At 34.5% G+C, this 17585-nt stretch overlaps 2 protein-coding genes across 3 annotated transcripts in view; both read left to right on the forward strand.

The window, feature by feature from the left end:
* Nucleotides 1-17585, forward strand: part of AP3B1 (adaptor related protein complex 3 subunit beta 1) — a gene marked incomplete at both ends in the record, with an annotated part of 275647 nt that overhangs the window by 37432 nt on the left and 220630 nt on the right. For both annotated transcript variants that reach the window (XM_079703244.1, XM_079703245.1), the window contains one exon: nt 10338-10412. In XM_079703244.1, the coding sequence (XP_079559370.1) occupies nt 10338-10412 (75 nt within the window). The remainder of the gene's footprint in view (nt 1-10337; nt 10413-17585) is intronic.
* On the forward strand, nt 12028-12384 carry LOC307052842 (BET1 homolog; the record flags this gene model as incomplete). Its single annotated transcript, XM_079703985.1, has 1 exon — nt 12028-12384. The coding sequence occupies one exon, from the start codon at nt 12028-12030 to the stop codon at nt 12382-12384; it is 357 nt and encodes a 118-aa protein (XP_079560111.1).

The following is a 17585-nucleotide window of genomic DNA, read 5'->3' on the forward strand; positions in this document are numbered from 1 at the left end:
ATTTCATTAAATCTGAGGATACTATTGAAATTACTAAATATGAAAATGAGACATTTGGTAGTTTTTTCTATATTCCTCTTTCAAACTGATAAATAAAAATTGATATTCTCATATTCTAGACTACTTGACTATTATAAATGTAACTTAAATGTAAATAAACATCATAAAGAAATGTAAATATATCAGGAGATGGGGGTGGTGGTGGGATGAATTGGGAGATTGGGATTGACATGTATACACTGATGTGTATAAAATGGTTGACTAATAAGAAAAAAAATAAAAAATAAACATTAAAAAAAAAGAAATGTAAATATAGCCATACTAGTAGTTAGTCTAGTAGTTATAGACTGTCTCTCATTAGGAAGTTTGTATAAAGGTAAATTTGGAATTTGATCTTTTAAGTGTAGGAAAATGGTAATTAATTAAAAGTTATTCTGTCACTTTACATAATGTCTTCAGAATCTAGTCATGTTGTCAAAAATGGCAGGATTTCTTCCTTTCTCATGGCTGAATAATATCCCATTTTACACACAACACACATACAGATATATGTATTTGTGTGTGTATAAGAAATATGTGAGATATATCTCACATTACCAGTTTACCACCAGCAGTGCACAGTGTTTCCCGTTTATCCACATCCTCACCAACTCTTGTTATTTCTTGTCTTTTCGGTGATAGACATTCTAACAGGTTTAAGGTAATAACCTCACTGTGGATTTGATGTGCAGCTCCCTGATAATTAGTAATGTTGAGCATCTTTTCATGTACCTGTTGGCACGTTAAACTTACATAATGTTCTATGTCAGTTATATCGCCATAGATCTGGAAAAAATTATTTTATTATGCAAGTGGCACAAATACGTATTTGTAAATTTTCAAATAATATTGAGGTATAAAAAGTAAAAGTTTCATCTTCCAGATAAACTTTAGGATCAAATTGTCAAGTTCTGTTAAAAGTAGTTTTTGGAATTTGATTAGGGTAATGTGGAATTTGTGTATTTCCATCTCCCTTCCCTCCCTTTTTTCCTGTCTTTCAGTAGCATTATATTTATATTTTATAGTTTCTAATCATAAGGATTCTTAAGCATTCCTTGTTAGATTCACTCCTGTGTACTTTTAAATTTTGGTTGCCATTATGAATGGTTCCCTTCGTTATATTTTCAAAATTAATTATTACTGGTGTATAGGAAAACAAATGACTTTTCTCTTCTGGCATTTGGCCTTCTCAGTGAACTCTCTTCTTAGATCTGGTAGTTTTTTGGTTTCTTTGCTTGGTTTTCTGGATACTTAATTACATTGTCCAGAAGTTATGACAGATTTATATTTTATTTTCAAATATTTTTATCTCATTTGTTTTTCTCCTCTCTTTGCTTGGATAAAGCTCCACTATGATGTTGAATAGTAGTGGTGGTGGAAGACAACACTATCTTGTTTCTGATTTTATTGGAAATATTTGTAATGTTCTAGTCTTGGTTTCAATATATCCTGCAGAGTTCAAGTAGATATATTTCTGTGTATTTAAGTGATGTTGGATTATAGTTTTCTTTTTGTTCTCTGTTGAGGTTTTTGATTAGGGTCAAGCTAGATTCATAGCATGAGTTGTTATTTAAGCCATCTTGGCCTGCTCCAAGTTTGCAAAGATTTCCCCTCTTGTTTTTAGCTTTTATGTTTAGGTCTATGATCCATTTTGCATTATTTTTTATGTATGGTGTGAGGTTAAGAGCCGAATGCATGTCTGATTTTCCTCTATTTGTTATTAAATATTCCACCATTTGTTATTAAAAAGCTGTCCTTTCCCCACTGAATTTCAGCTTCAAGTGAAAATCAGTTTACTGTGTGTTTGTTGATCTACATCTGAACTCTCTCTTCTGGTTCATGGATCTTTGTGGCTCTCGGTTTACCTATACGTCACTCATGATTTCTGTAGTCTGTAGAGAAAACAAAGTTTTTTTTCTGTTGAGAAAACAAAGTTTTCTCCATGGCACTACCCTACACCACAGTCACAGTAATTCAACTGTGTTCTCATTTGGCAATAATGTCATGCAAGTGAATTTGCTGATGACTAGCAAAATTACAAAATGAACCCAAGGCCACTTAATCAAGAGTCCCAACAACAAAGAAACCCTAGGAAGGAAGGTCAATGCAGGAGGTTGCAGCTGGCCAGATACGATACCATTTGCCCAGTTTTCATTTAGGAATTTGCTACAACAAATAAAATAAGGATCTCCTCTTAGTTACTAGAAAAGAAAAGAAAACAACAGGTATTACCTATCACCATTCTTTGACCATGAAATTAAAATATTTCCTGAATGTATGATTAAAAGAAAAAAGTCTTTAAAAAGAATATTAATCATTCTTATATGTTCACAGTAGAAGCCCTATATTTGAATTTAAAACACTACTCAGTATTTGCCTAAGAAACACATTTAGACAATATGGCTTTTGACATATTAAAGTTCCATGGGGAAAACTAAGACATCTTTTAATTTTGCTTTAATATCAAACTAACAGCAACTTAAAAATTCAGTAAGAGCATGGTTGGTCTGATTCAAGATGTGCTTCCAAAATTCAGTCACCTAGTCTCCTTTCAGAAGAAACTGTTCATCATCACAGATCTTTTCTAACTTAACTTTTGGAGAAGAAAATGGAAAATCAAACTCATAGCACAACGGTTATGTAAGATATATCCTCCCCTTTTCACTTTTAAACTAGCAGTTATTGTTTGCTAATTTCTTTTTTTATGAAATAACTAATAGTTATTTTTCTTGAAATTTTTTCCAGTGAAATATTATAACAATCATTTGTTCACCTTTACTTCTGTCCAGTTTTTAGTTCGATTTCTAGCTAGCACCATATTTCTATGTGGGAGCTTCAAAAATTATTTTTAAAATGTTATGTTCATGTATTCACATGTATGCATCATTTCAAAACATCTGTTGGGTGGAGGTAGTTTGCTAGAGGTCAATTAGCAGAATATTATATTGGCTTCAAAATTTCTTGGATTTTTAAAAATGTAATTGTCAATATTTATATTTCTCTGCATAATTTAGGTTTCATGAGCCCTGAATATGGGGTTTTATCACCTCGTGATTACAGAGTAGTTTTAACACCTTAGCTTCATAGTTAAAAACCTTTAAACATTTCTAAATTTTAATCTGCCAAAATTTTAAGTGTTATATATTTGTTTTAACACATTACTTTCTAATATATATCAAAATGCTGGCAGTGCACATCTGGCTATCTTTCATAGTCGGTAGTCCTACGAGTCAACAGAGCATCTTGTCAGCAATATCTACTAGAGAGAAACCCTAATGATAGTTTCAGTTCATTTTATTATCTTTCTTTGGTAATATCTGAGGCTTGTTTAGAATCATGGGGAAATATTTCCAATGGTTCATATGTTGAATAAAGTCTCATGTATGCCAAAGCATGCTTAGGGAAGAAAAGCTACCTACTTCAAAATCTTGTGGTCACTTATTACACAGCAGGACTCAAGTTGAAACATACATATGTTATTTTTCTTGATATTTCTGAAAAATATGTGTCTAATGTTTAAAGCACATGTTTGTATTTTATCTTGGCTTGATGAAATGTGAACTAAGAATATGAAATGTATTGCTTCATATAGTGAACTTGTAATAAGTTTTTTAGCTAAAATACTGATGAGTTGATTTTTCAGAGTCCTTGAAAGAATGGAATATTTGGTGTATTGAAATCTTTGATGTATTTTCTTTTAGTAAGTGTTGGATATTAAAGGTCTTTCTCAGATGAGTTTGCTTATCTTTGTAGTTTTGGGATAATGAGCAAATCTGAACCTTTCTTTGATAGATAAAATTCTTAAAATTCCTAATTAGAGTTATTGATCTATATTATTTCATAGCCATATATGTTACATGGTATTTGGTTGGATATTATTGACCCTAAGAAAATTAAAGGTAATTTCAAAGTTCTAGATATTTTTGTTTAATATTTGTAAAAAAAAATAAAGCCAAATTCAAATGGTATGTTATTGTTGTAGAAAATTTTTGAGAAAGTCCATATAAGAAGAAGAAAATAAAAACATGCGTAATTCTTACTGTCTTGAGTTAATGATTATAATGAACATTTTGGGCTAAGTCTTTCTAGACTGATTGCCCATCCCTTGTTCTCTTTCTCCCTTCAACAAAAATGCTTCAGTTCTGTGTATACTTTAAAGGATTCAACTTGTGGCTGATGTTGGCATCTTCTTTTGTTCTTAGGTTGGAAGTTGTTTAAAGGGTCAAGTTTTTTCTGCCATGCTAATATACATCAGGACCAGTTCCTGGTTAGCAGGCCTGAATTTTTACTAGTGATGTAATGCCTATAGAACCTGTTTTTGCTTCAGAGTACTTTCTGGGATAGAAGTCAAGGGTCAGTTCATTTTCTATTTCTCTATTTATTCTTGGGGGCTGATTCTTAAGAGTTGCAGTTGGGTCTGAAAATTAACTGCTGGTTTGTAAATTAACTAGTAATTATTTATAAAGTAAAAATGCTGAATTTTCTCCCCATCTGTATATCTGTAAAAAATGAAGCTAGTTGAAATTGTTGAGAAAGTAAGTACAATTTCTCCTCTTTATCTTGCTGAGTTAAAAAAAGATTAATGCTTTTTAACATTAATTATGTTTTTAGATCTGAATTTTTTGGGAGGGAGCCATGCTGTGTGGCATGTGGGATCTTAGTTCCCTGACCAGGGATCAAACCCGTGCCCCCTGCATTGGAAGCATGGAGTCTTAACCACTGGACTGCCAGGGAAGTCCCTAGATCTGAATTTTTAGATCTAGATTATTATTCAGTATTTTAAAAATAACATGAATAACATGAAAATCATCATTGTAATGTACCACATTAACAGAATGAAGGAGAAAAAACAAGTTTATTTTAATGATACAGAAAAAGCATTTGACAGAATTCAACACCCTTTCAGGATAAAACACTCAACAAACTAGGAATAAAAGGAAACTACCTCAACATTTTAAAGGCCAAATATGAAAAATTCACAGCTAATATCGTACTCAGTGGTGAAAGACTGAAAGCTTTTCCTCTAAGTTCAGGAACAAAACAAGGATGCCCACTTTCACCACTTCTATTCAACATGGTATTGGAAGTTTTAGCCACAGAAGTTGGGTAAGAAAAAGAAATAAAAGGCAGCCAAATTGGAAAAGAAGTAAAATTATCTTCATTCACAGACAACATGCTTTTATATTTAGAAAACCCTAAAGAGTCCACAAAAAACTTTTAGAACTAATAAACAAATTCAACAAAGTTGCAGGATACAAAATTAATACATAAAAATTAGTTGTGTTCCTATATGGTAACAGTAATCAACCCTAAAAGGAAGTTATGAAAACAGTCTCATTTATGGTAACATCAAAAAGAATAAAATACTTAGGAATACTTAGTTACCCAAGGAAGCAAAAGATTTATACCTTGAAAACTAAAATGTTGCTGAAAGAAATTAAGATACAAATAAATGGAAAGATGTCCCATGTTCATTGATTGGAAGATTTAATATTATTAGGATGTCAGTATTCCCAAAATTATCTACATATTCAGTGCAGTTCCTATCAAAATCCCAGGGGTGTTTTTTGCAAATATAGAAAAATCTGTCTTAAAATCATATGGAATCTTACTGGACCCTGAATGGCCAAAACACTCTTGAAAAAGAAGAACAAAGAAGTCTTACACTTTCTGATTTCAAAACTTACTACAAAGCTACAGTAATCAAAATGTGTGATACCAACATAAGACAGACATATAGAGAGACATATACACACAATAGAGAGCCTTAAAAGAAAACCCTCACTTATATGGCCAAATTATTTTCAACAAGGGTGCAAGACAATTCAGTGGGGGTAGAATTTCCCCAAATGGTGTTTGGAAACTGGATATTCACGTGCAAGAGAATGGATTTTTAGACCCCTACCTCATACAATATATATAATAAGTGAAAAAATGAATGAAAGACCTAAATGTAAGAGCTAAAACCATAAAGCTCATAGAAGAAAGCATAGGATAAAAACTTCATGACACTGGATTTGTCAAAGGATTCTTGGATATAACATCAAAAGGTGAGCAACAAAAGAAATAATTTAGACTATGTCAAAATTTAAAACTTTGTGCATCAAATGACACTGTCAACCAGTGAGAAGGCAACCCACAGAATGGGAGAAAATATTTTTAATCATATATCTGATACAGACTCCAGAATATATAAAGAACTCATATAACCCAATAACTAAAAACAGCCCAATTAAAAATGGGTGAAGACTTAAATAGACATTTCTCTTGTTTTATACATAGACATTTCTCTTGTTTTATACTTCAGTAGTGAGTAATATTAGGGCCACTTATGATTGGATGGTAAGTTACGCTAGGGAAAGGGATATCCTATATCTACTTATTCCCCACGTAGTAACTAATGGGTAAATAGTTGTTTTCCAAGATATATCAAGTGAACCACATCATTAGAAATTTGTTGAAATTTCTGTCATGTGTATAGTGTCATATCTGGATATCTTTTTTTTTTTTTTTTTGGCCACAAAACGTGGCATGCGGGATCTTAGTTCCCTGACCAGGGAACAAGCCTGTGCCCTGCTACAGTGGCAGCATGGAATCTTAACCACTGGGCTGCCAGGGAAGTCCTAGTATCATATCTGAAATAAAAATATCTTGGGTTGACTAAACAGCAGAATTGATATAATAGAAGAAGGAGTGAAAAGTTGAAGACAGATCACTAGAAATTAGTCAATTCTTAGAATAGAGATTAAAAAGAAAAGAGATGAACAAAGCCTCAGGTCTTGTTGGATGATACCAAAACATTATGTCCATGTAACATATATTTTTTGGGGTGGAAAAAATACTTGAAGACATTATTGCTGGAAACTTCCCAAACTGATGAATGACTTAAATTTATAGATGAAAGAAACTCAATGAACCCCAATCAGGATAAACTGAATGACTACTGAAAGAAAATAATTGTTAACCTAGAATTCTCTATCCAGTGAAAGAATGAAGATGAATAGAGACATTCTCAGGCAGAAAAAAATAGTAGAGTATTTCTAGCCGATCTGCTTTAATGAAAGGCTAATGGAAGTTCTCCAGGCTGAAGGGAAATATGTGATGGATTTTGAGGGAGACCAATAGAAATGGTAAATATCTGGTAAGCATAAAGGACTAATTTTATCCTCCTAAGTATCCCATTGTCTGAGAGGTTTTCGATGGATGTAGATATAAAATATATGATGGCTATAACATAAAGAGTAGTGGGGAGGTCAGATTAAAACGGCCTATATGGTTGGAAGGTTTCTACATTTTATTTGACCTTGTGAAATATTAACTCTAAGTAAACTGTGGAAGGTTTGACATATCTTGACTTACCTGTCTACATGTATCTGTCAACTGTGTTTGTGCATCTATGTAATTATCTGGTAATCTCTAGAAGAAGAACCAATAAAAATTATACAAAAAGATATAGCCAAATAGTCAATATAAAAATTAAAATAAAAAAGAAAAGTTAAATTATTAAATACTAAAAAATTTCCAAATAATGAGGGTAACAGCAATCAGAACAACAAAACACAGGGATTAAACAGAAAACTGATAATAAAATGGTAGACCTGAATATAACTACATCAATAATTATATTAAATGCAAGTGATCTAAAGTCACCAACTAAGAGAGACTGTCATATTTGATGAAAATATCAAGATGCAACTGTACGTTCTCTTGGAAAACCCCACTTTTAATATAAAGGCATAGATAGATTAAAAATATAAGGATAAAAAAATATATGCTGTGCAAACACTAACCAAAACATAAAACAGGAACTCCCACCCCTACCCTAGCACTTCCCATTTCTCCTGCAGTTCTTTATCTTTCTCCATAGTACCCTTGTTACCACCTCACATACTATATTTGTTTATTGTCCCTCACCCTCATTAAAAGGTGAGCTCTGATGGGTAAAGACTATATTGTTCACGGTTGTATCCCCAAGGCCTAGAATAGTCCCTGGCATGTAGTATCCTCTCGTCACATATCTGTTGAATGAATTTGACTATAGGTTTTTTTTTCTCCCTTGTGTATTAACATCTTTTTGAATAGCATTCTGTAGAATAAAGTTGGGGAAGCCTTGGAGTAGGATATCATAGGACAGGATCTCTGACTTTAGGTAATTACTGAATGACTGAAGGAAGGGGCCCTAGAGAACATTTAATCCCTCTCTCCTCATTTTACAGATGAGAAAATTGTAAAAGTCATATAAAGATACTTTAGTTGCACTATTTCGTGAACCTTCTTTAATACTCAGAAGGTTTCACAGAATACTCAAATAATTTCACAGGTAAAGAAATAGAAAATGAAAAGACTAGTTTGTATTAGAGTGTTCTAAAGCTGTCATGTAGAAAGGTCTTCTGAGATATTGTTAACTGGGATTATTGTTGTTTAAAATGTCACATAGTATTTATAAAACATTTTTTTAAATTTATAAAACTAATGCCTTCCACCTTTTTAAGGTAGTTTCTTAGATATGATGTATAATTCATAAAGATCCCTTTTCTTAAAATGGTATTTTAGACTTTATATATATATTTACTTAGTTTTTGACGTGGACCATTTATAAAGTCTTTATTGAATTTGTTACAATAGTGCTGCTGCTTTATGTTTTGTTTTTTTGGCCCCGAGGCATGTGGGATCTTAGCTCCCTGACCAGGGATTGAACCTGCACCCCCTGCATTGGAAGGCGAAGTCTTAACCATTGGACCGCCAGGGAAGTCCCAAGGTCCCTTTTCCAAAAAATTATCCTGTAGTTAAAACTTTATTTTGTGGCTACCAAAGAAAGTCCATACTATTAAAAGACATAAAGATATATTCTGGGAATGAGAGTGAAGGAAATGGAAATACAGGTAGACATAAAACTGAAATAAATAGAAATAAAAGGTAACACATAGGAAATTCTAAATGAAAAACGTAGATTAAAAAATTATAGAGGAAATTAGGATTGGACGCCATAGTGGGCTAGGTGTTAGGAGATGGATCTAGCAAGGGAGAATGATTAGAATTTGATGATACTCTAGATAGAAGGGTAGAACTTAGAAAAGTAAAAAGAAGTGGGTTGGGGGCATGATATGAGCACCAGCATAGAGGAGCCAGAGAATGTGCAAGAAGTGAGTAGATTAGTTTACTTTTATAATAACATTGGTGTAGAACAATAATGGTTGATGAGCTTAAAAGGGATGTTAATGCAATTAAGTCATTTGAATAGTAAATGAAATAGTTTGGGCTCTTAGGCAGTCAGGGGCTTTTGAGATCTTTGAGGGGGAGCTGACGTGCAAAGTGGTAGTTTGAGCATATTAAACTGTCGGTGATGTACGTTATGGACAGAAGGAGGAGATTGTCGGAAAAGTCCTCTGTAGGTGACATTGACCTATACTAGGATAGTAACAGGAGAAAGGGATTAATGTGAGTGTGCTAAGAATTCACAACAGGACCTGGTTACTGTGTAGATGTGAGGAGAGACCAAGATAATTTCATGGTTTCTGGTATCTGGGAAAATTGGTGGAAATAGGAGATTCTAGAACGAATGCCATTTTATCAGGAAAAATAGGTTTGGTTTTAGACATAGCAAGTTTTGGATGAGAAAGACATCTAATAATGTTCAGTTAGAGAAATGGAACTAGGGCCTAGAGTTAGGGCTAGAGTTTGGGGAGTTGATCCCTGTAGAGCTAGGAGTTAACATATTGAGGGTGAATGAAATCTCAGGCGTTTCAGAGATTGTAGAACAGTGTAGCCTGAAAAGATGTTGGTGCACAGAACTTTAGTGGGGAAAGGAAGAGGACCTGGTGAAGGGAACTTTGAAAAAAATGGTTGGAGAAGTAGGGGAATCTATAAAAAGAAAGCCGAAGGAGAAAGAATTATTGTAGTTTGTTTAAAATAACATTCATTCTCCACCCACACCCCCATTGCAAAAGCATTACATCTTTAATGTAAGAACTTGGAAAATAAAGAAGAGTACAAATATTTAAAAAGTGTTTACAACACCATTAGCCAGAGAAAACTATTGTAAATATTATGTCTTTAAATTAGTTTCTTCCTTAATATGTCTATGTGTATTTATATTGATTTCCAAGAGATTGTTTGTTCTTTGCTGCAGATAGTTGGAATAAATTAAAGTGACTGAAAAAGAGTTGTTTGTTAACTCTATAGCTTATTTGTTTCTGTAGCTTATCTTCTAAATATTTAATGTATGTAGAAGTTATGTTTTGTTTTCAAATGACTGATTTTAAAAGTTTCAGTCCTAATATTCCACTTTTATTCTTCAGATGATTGCAAAAGGGAAAAATGCATCTGAACTGTTTCCTGCTGTTGTGAAGAATGTGGCCAGTAAAAATATTGAGGTACTGTTTTGATTCATAATTTTCATGATTCCTTTTGTTGTGAAAGAATCATATACTTTTCAGTTACTTTGAAACACAACATATTATAAGATACTTGTGTCACTAGATTTTCGATACAATTACAATGTCCATAATCTTAAATAGGTGAAATAGAATACAAAGTAGACAATCTTAGCTTTGGAATTTTGGTGGAGAATATGAAAAGTAAAATTGAGATTAATTCACCTGGGTGAAGGGTGGTAACTTGCTGAATATTCTTAGAAGCCAGTTTAGTTGAAATTCTGCTCTAGGGACTTAATTGTAAGATACCATTATGTCCAGTGAAACAGACCTAAATTCCTGCAGTATCAGGGCAGGGATTGAACCCAGGTGTTGTAACTCCAAATCTAGTGCTCTTCCTGGAGCATCTTAATTATGATAGACCTTGCCTCAGTATAGTAGGAGGTGAGCAGAAGGCAGGATGTGGTGGGAGCCTTCAATTACTGGTCCCTGTATAGCCTTGTACATGGAATTTGAAACAGAAATTCACAGAACTTTGAGGCCAAGGTAGTTAATGTTAGGTCAAATGGACTAATGACTTCTAATAGAGTGCAAAAGAAAAATATGAGCCAGTGTAGAAACCATTGAGAAAGATGAGTAGTATGAAAAGTTCAATGAAGAGAATTAGAGATTGATCTGAGCAAATGGCTTATATTTCAAAAGAACAGAAGGTTGTAATGAAGATTGAATGGCCACATCTGTCATGAGACTCAACTTCAACTGATGTTGGGTAGTGATTGTCTGGGGGTATGTTGGGAGTGTTGAGGAGGGTGTGTTTACTCAGTAGGAAGTGGTGATATCTGCATGAGAATGAAAATGCCAGCACACATGTTTCATATTTGCCCATGCTAGCAACAGTGAGCATCAAGAAATAAGCCTAGTCCTCTTTTTCAGTCTGGTAAATTTGGGAGAAGCAGCAGTCTCCATTGACGAATATTTTCAAGGACCTGGTGACATCAGGGGCAGGTTGTTTTAGGTGGAGGGAAATGGAGTATAAGTAGTAGAAATTAAAGATAAAGGGAAGTTTTTTCACATATAATCTAGTATTATTAATATTACTCTTGAAGCTGTACCTCTTTATTCTGTAGGTGCTTGCTCTAGTGGCTACAATATATATATTTAACTTACTACAGTCTACCACTAGGATTTACATACACATTTTTAAGTTATCACTGTCTAGTTTCAAATAATTATACCCCTTCATATATTCTTACATCAGTACATTTCTATTTGCTCCCTCCAGTCTGTTCCCATTTTATGCATTTCACTTCTAAATATGCTAAAGCACCCTAAATACATGGTTATTATTATTATTTATTTTATTTTATTTTTGCGGCACGCGGGCCTCTCACCACTGCGGCCCCTCCCACCGCGGGGCACAGGGGACGCGCAGGCCCAGCGGCCACGGCTCACGGGCCCAGTAGCTCCGCGGCATGTGGGATCCCCCCGGACCGGGGCACGAACCCGTGTGCTCCGCATCGGCAAGCGGACTCCCTACCACCGCGCCACCGGGGAAGCCCCCATGGTTATTATTTTTACTTTGAAGAATCAGCTTTTCCCCCGCTCCTCCCGCAGGATGAGGCGTGCAGGCCTGGGTGAAGGAGTACCTCCTGGCAACTATGGGAACTATGGCTATCCTAATAGTGGGTATAGTGCCTGTGAAGAAGAAAATGAGAGACTCGCGGAAAGTCTGAGAAACAAAGTAACTGCTATAAAACCTCTTTCCATTGAAATAGGCCATGAAGTTAAACATCAAAATAAATTATTAGCTGAAATGGATTCACAGTTTGATTCTACAACTGGATTTCTAGGTAAAACCATGGGAAAACTGAAGATTTTATCCAGAGGGAGCCAAACAAAGCTGCTGTGCTATATGATGCTGTTTTCATTGTTTGTCTTTTTTGTCATTTATTGGATTATTAAACTGAGGTGATGCAAGTAACTGTGAGTTTGGAACTTGTTCCAACTTAACGGCTTGGAGTACCACTTTAGTAAAAAAATCAGCATCAAAACATTCCTAAATTTCAAATAATACTATGGCTTTTTCCATCAAAGATTACTGAATTTTACTTGTTTTATAAATCACATTAGATAATACAGTGCTCTTTGAATACTGTTTCTTAATGATTCCTTTTTTTGCCCCTATTTTCAGGGGTATTGAGATGTTCTGAGGTCAGTCTGGCCCTAATAAGTTTTTTTCCTGTTTTTTGCTGTCAGGTTAAATAGCAGTATAATATCCTGTTGTTACCATAAATGTAGGTTTACGTTCCACATGAAGAAACTTAGTGGGAAAATAACAATGCCTGGAGAGCCTTGTGCTGAGCTCTTGAGGTGGTGAGAAAGTTTGTGATGGATGGTGAATGTATTTTCCTGAACTGTCATCGCCCCTGATGATGTACTCTCCTTTCCTCCTTTATTTGGTTAAAATTGTAGGCTGATTTCTTTTTACCTACAGTTTTCCTAATAATTTTTGATGATATGACTCTTCTTCCGCTTCTGTCCAAGGACCTCATTCTTTAATAAAACTTGTTATTTTGGCATATTTCTAGTAAGGTTCAAAACAAATGTATACCCGGATAGTTGTCATTTTCTATTAACTTTATATATATACCATTGACTTGGCTTATAATAGTTTTATGATTTTGCTACTTAGGCCATTTGGTTATCATTTATGACAATAATGTGAAGCTAAAGTAATTGCTAAGCTCTGAATGGAAATAAAATGTTCAAGAAAAAAAAAAGAATCAGTCATCTTTTAAAAAGATTATCAAAACATAATTAACATGTTACAAACTTCTCACTTTTAAAGTGTACAATTCAGTGATGTGTAGTGTATTCACAGAATTGTGCGATCATCACCACCATCTAATTCCACAACATTTTTGTCACCTCAACAAGGAACGTTATATTCATTAGCAGTTACTCCACAACACCCCCTGGCCCTAGACAACCATTAATTTACTTTTTGTCTCTATGGATTTGCCTACTCTGGGCATTTCATATAAATTGAGTTATACAGTATGTGCTTTTGTGTCTGACTTCTTTCACATAGCATAATGTTTTCAGGGTTCATCCATGTCGTAGTATGTATCATTACTCTATTGCTCGTTTTTTGCTGAATAATATTCTATTGTATGGATATACTGCATTTTGTTTATTCATCAGTTGATGGACATTTGGGTTGTTTCCACTTTTTGCCTCTTGTCAGTAATGTTGCTGTAAACATTCTGTAGAAGTTTTTGTGTGCACATATGTGTTCATTTCTTTTGGATATATACCTTGGAGTGATATTGCTAGGTCATAAAATAACTTTGTGTTTAACATTTTGAGGAACTTCAAAACTGTTTTCCACAGCAGCTGTAACCATTTTATATTTCCATCAGCAATGTATGCGAGTTCTGATTTCTCCACATCCTCACCAACACTTACTTTCCTTTTTTTAAAGAAAAATTGTCTGTCTTTTAGATTGTATACTGTAGTGGGTATGAAGTGGTATCTCACTGAAATTTTGATTTACATTTCCTTAATAGAAAATTGTTGAGAATCTGTTGGCCAGTTGTATATCTTCTTTAGAAAAATGTCTATTCAGATCCTTTTCCCATTTTATAATTGGGTTGTTGGTCTTTTTATTGTGTATTTTTAACAGTTTTTTATGTATTCTGAATATTAGACCCTTATCTGATGTATGATTTGCAAATATTTTTCTCCTATTTTGTGGGTTATCTTTTTATTTTCTTGATAATGCCCTTTGAAGCACAGAAGTTTTTAATTTTGATGACAGCTATTGATATATATATATATTTTTGCTTATGCTTTTAGATGTCTTATCTAAGAAACTGATGCTTAATTCAAGGTCACAAAGATTTACACTTGTCTTTTTTTTTCTAAGAGTTTTATATTTTTAGCTTTTATATTTAGGACTGTGATCCATTTGGGGTTAATTTTCGGGTATGGTGTCTTCATGAAACTACTGATCTGCTTTCTGTCAGTATAGTTTTGTCGTTTCTAGAATTTTTTATAAATCAAATCATACAGTATAGAAGCTGTTGTGTTGACTTCTTTTACTTAGGCTACTGAGATTCATCTGTGCTGTTTCATGTGTTCATGTTTTGTTCCTTTTTTTGCTATAATATGGATATTTCACAGTTTTTTTTTTTTTTTTAGCTAATTGGGCCTCTCACTGTTGTGGCCTCCCCCGTTGCGGAGCACAGGCTCCAGACGCGCAGGCTCAGCGGCCATGGCTCACGGGCCCAGCCGCTCCGCGGCATGTGGGATCCTCCCGGACCAGGGCACGAACCCGCGTCCCCTGCATCGGCAGGCGGACTCCCAACCACTGCGCCACCAGGGAAGCCCCCAACAGTTTTTAAATTTACCCATTGAAATACACTTGGATCGAATAAAACCCTATTTATGGGCATATATTTTAATTTTTCTTGGGTAAATACCTAGGCTTAGATGTGTTGCATTGTCTGGGAAGAATATGTTTAGTTTTTATAAAATAGTACCATGTAGTTTTCCAAAGTGGCTGTGCCCTTTGCATTCCCACCAGCAGTGTGTGGAGTTCCAGTCAGCTCATATCCCTTTCAACACTTGATCTTGTTAGAATCTGACTTCAACTATTTTGGTGGATGCGTAATGGTGTTTCACTGTGCCTTTAATTGCATTTTCCTGATACTTTGTGGTGTTGAGCATCTTTTCATGATCTTTTTGATCAGTCGTAAAACTTCTCTAAAATATCTGTTCAGATCTTTAATCTATTTTTAATTTTTTTGTTTAGAGTATAAAAATTCTTTATATATTCTGATACAAGCCTTTTGTCAGATTGATGGTTATTTACTATTATTTATTTTTTCCTAGCCTGTAGCTTGCCTTTTTGTTTTCTTAATGTCTTTCAAAGAATAAACGTTTGATTTGATAAAGTACATTTTTATCAGTTTTCTTAGTTATACTTGAGGCTTTTTTGTGATCTGCTTGATAAATCTTTGCCTAACCTAATGTTATGAAGATTTCTCCCAGTTTGTTCTAAAAGTTTAAATAGTTTTAGCTATTAAATTTTGCACTATGATCTATGTCAGGGGAGAATCCCAAGACTACTCACAGGTTCCCTCATTCTTTGGGCTAATCCACAGGATCTCAGGTTATAGTCAGATTCATAGCTATGACTTATTACACTGAAAGACGCACAACAAAAATTAGGTACTGAAAGAGGTGCATGAAGTGAAGTCCAGAGAAAACCAGATGCAAGCTTCTAAGAAGCCTCCCCAGTAATTTTCCCTGTGACATTCGATTCCTCCAGCATCACCTCTGACAAAATGTGTGAAGTGTGTCTACTAGGAAAGTTCATAAGAGACTCAGTGCCCAAGTCTTTATTGGGGGCTGCTCGTGTACCCATTAACTGCCTAGCACATTCCAGAATTGCAGACTCTCAGAAAGTAAGCACATGTTCAGCATAAACCATATTGTTTTTATGTAAACCACTCTTATCAGTTAGGGAATGGTGGCAATACCTCTGAAGTTCAAGTTCCCAGACAACAGTCAAGGCCAACTTTATAAGTAGGCTTTCTAAGGATAGCAATCTCTGGCCTACTGTTTTAACTCTTTACTACAGAATCATTTCAAATTAGATTTTAAAAAATTAAAGTATAATTGACTTACAATATAAAATTATTTTCAGGTGTACAGCATCATGATTCGATATTTTTATACATTACAAAATGATCTTGACAATAAAGTCTAATTGCCATCTGTTGCCGTACAAAGTTATTACAGTATTATTGACTATATTCCCTATGCTGTACATTACATGACTTATTTATTTTATAACTGAAGTTTGTACCTCTTAATCTCCCTCACCTATTTCACTCATGCCCCCTGCCCCTTTCCCCTCTGTCAACCACCAGTTTGTTCTCTGTATCTGTGAGTCTCTTTCTATTCTGTTTGTCCATTTGTTTTGTATTTAGATTCCTTATATATAAGTGAAATCATATGGTATTTATCTTTCTTTGTCTGACTTATTTCACTTAGCACAATACCTTCTGGATCCATACGTGCTGTTTCAGATTTCATTCCTTTTTATGGCTAATATTCCATTGTGTGTGTGTGTGTGTGTGTACACACACATCTTCTTTATTCATTCATCTATCGATGGATACTTAGGTTGCTTCCGTATCTTAGCTATTGTAAATATGCTGCAATGAATATAGGGATCATGTATCAATATCTTTTTGAATTAGTGTTTTTGTTTTCTTCGAATGTATACCTACCTAAGAGTGGGATTGCTGGATTGTATGGTAGTTCTATTTTTAATTTTTTGAGGAACCTACATTCTGTTTTCCACTGTGGCTGCATCAACTTACAATCCCACCAATGGAGCACAAAGGTTGCCTTTTCTCCACATCCTCACCAATACTTGTTACTTGCTGTCCTTTTTTTTTTAAGTTTATTTGTTTGTTTATTTATTTATTTATGGTTGTGTTGGTTCTTTGTTGCTGGGCACAGGCTTTCTTTAGCTTTGGAGAGCAGGGGCTACTTTTCATTGCAGTGCGTGGGCTTCTCTTGTTGTGAAGCATGGGCTCTAGGCACGCAGGCTTCAGCAGTTGTGGCACACGGGCTCTAGAGCTCAGGCTCGGTAGTTGTGGTGCGTGGGCTTAGTTGCTCCGCAGCATGTGGGATCTTCCAGGACCAGGGCTCAAACCCCTGTCCATTGCATTGGCAGGCACCAATAACCTGTGGTGCGTAACCACTGCACCACACCACAGGGAAGTCCTTTATGTACTTTTTTAAATTCTTTTTTTAATTGAAGTATAGTTGATTTACAATGTTGTGTTAATTACTGCTGTACAGCAAAGTGATTCAATTATATGCACACACACACATAAATATACATTCTTTTTTAAAAATATTCTTTTCCATATGGTTTATCATAGGACAATGAATATAGTTCTCTGTGTTATACAGTAGGACCTTGTTGTTTATTCATTATATATAAAAGTTTACATCTGCTAACCCCAAACTCCCACTCCATCCATCCCCCTAAAAATATTTTCTTATTTTATGATTTCTTTTTTGACCTATGGTGTATTTAGAAGTATGTTGTTTAATTTCCAGATATTGGGGGAGGGTTATCTCATTATC

Source organism: Hyperoodon ampullatus (genome assembly GCF_949752795.1).
Source record: "Hyperoodon ampullatus genome assembly, chromosome: 4".
Taxonomy (NCBI): Eukaryota; Metazoa; Chordata; class Mammalia; order Artiodactyla; family Ziphiidae; genus Hyperoodon; species Hyperoodon ampullatus.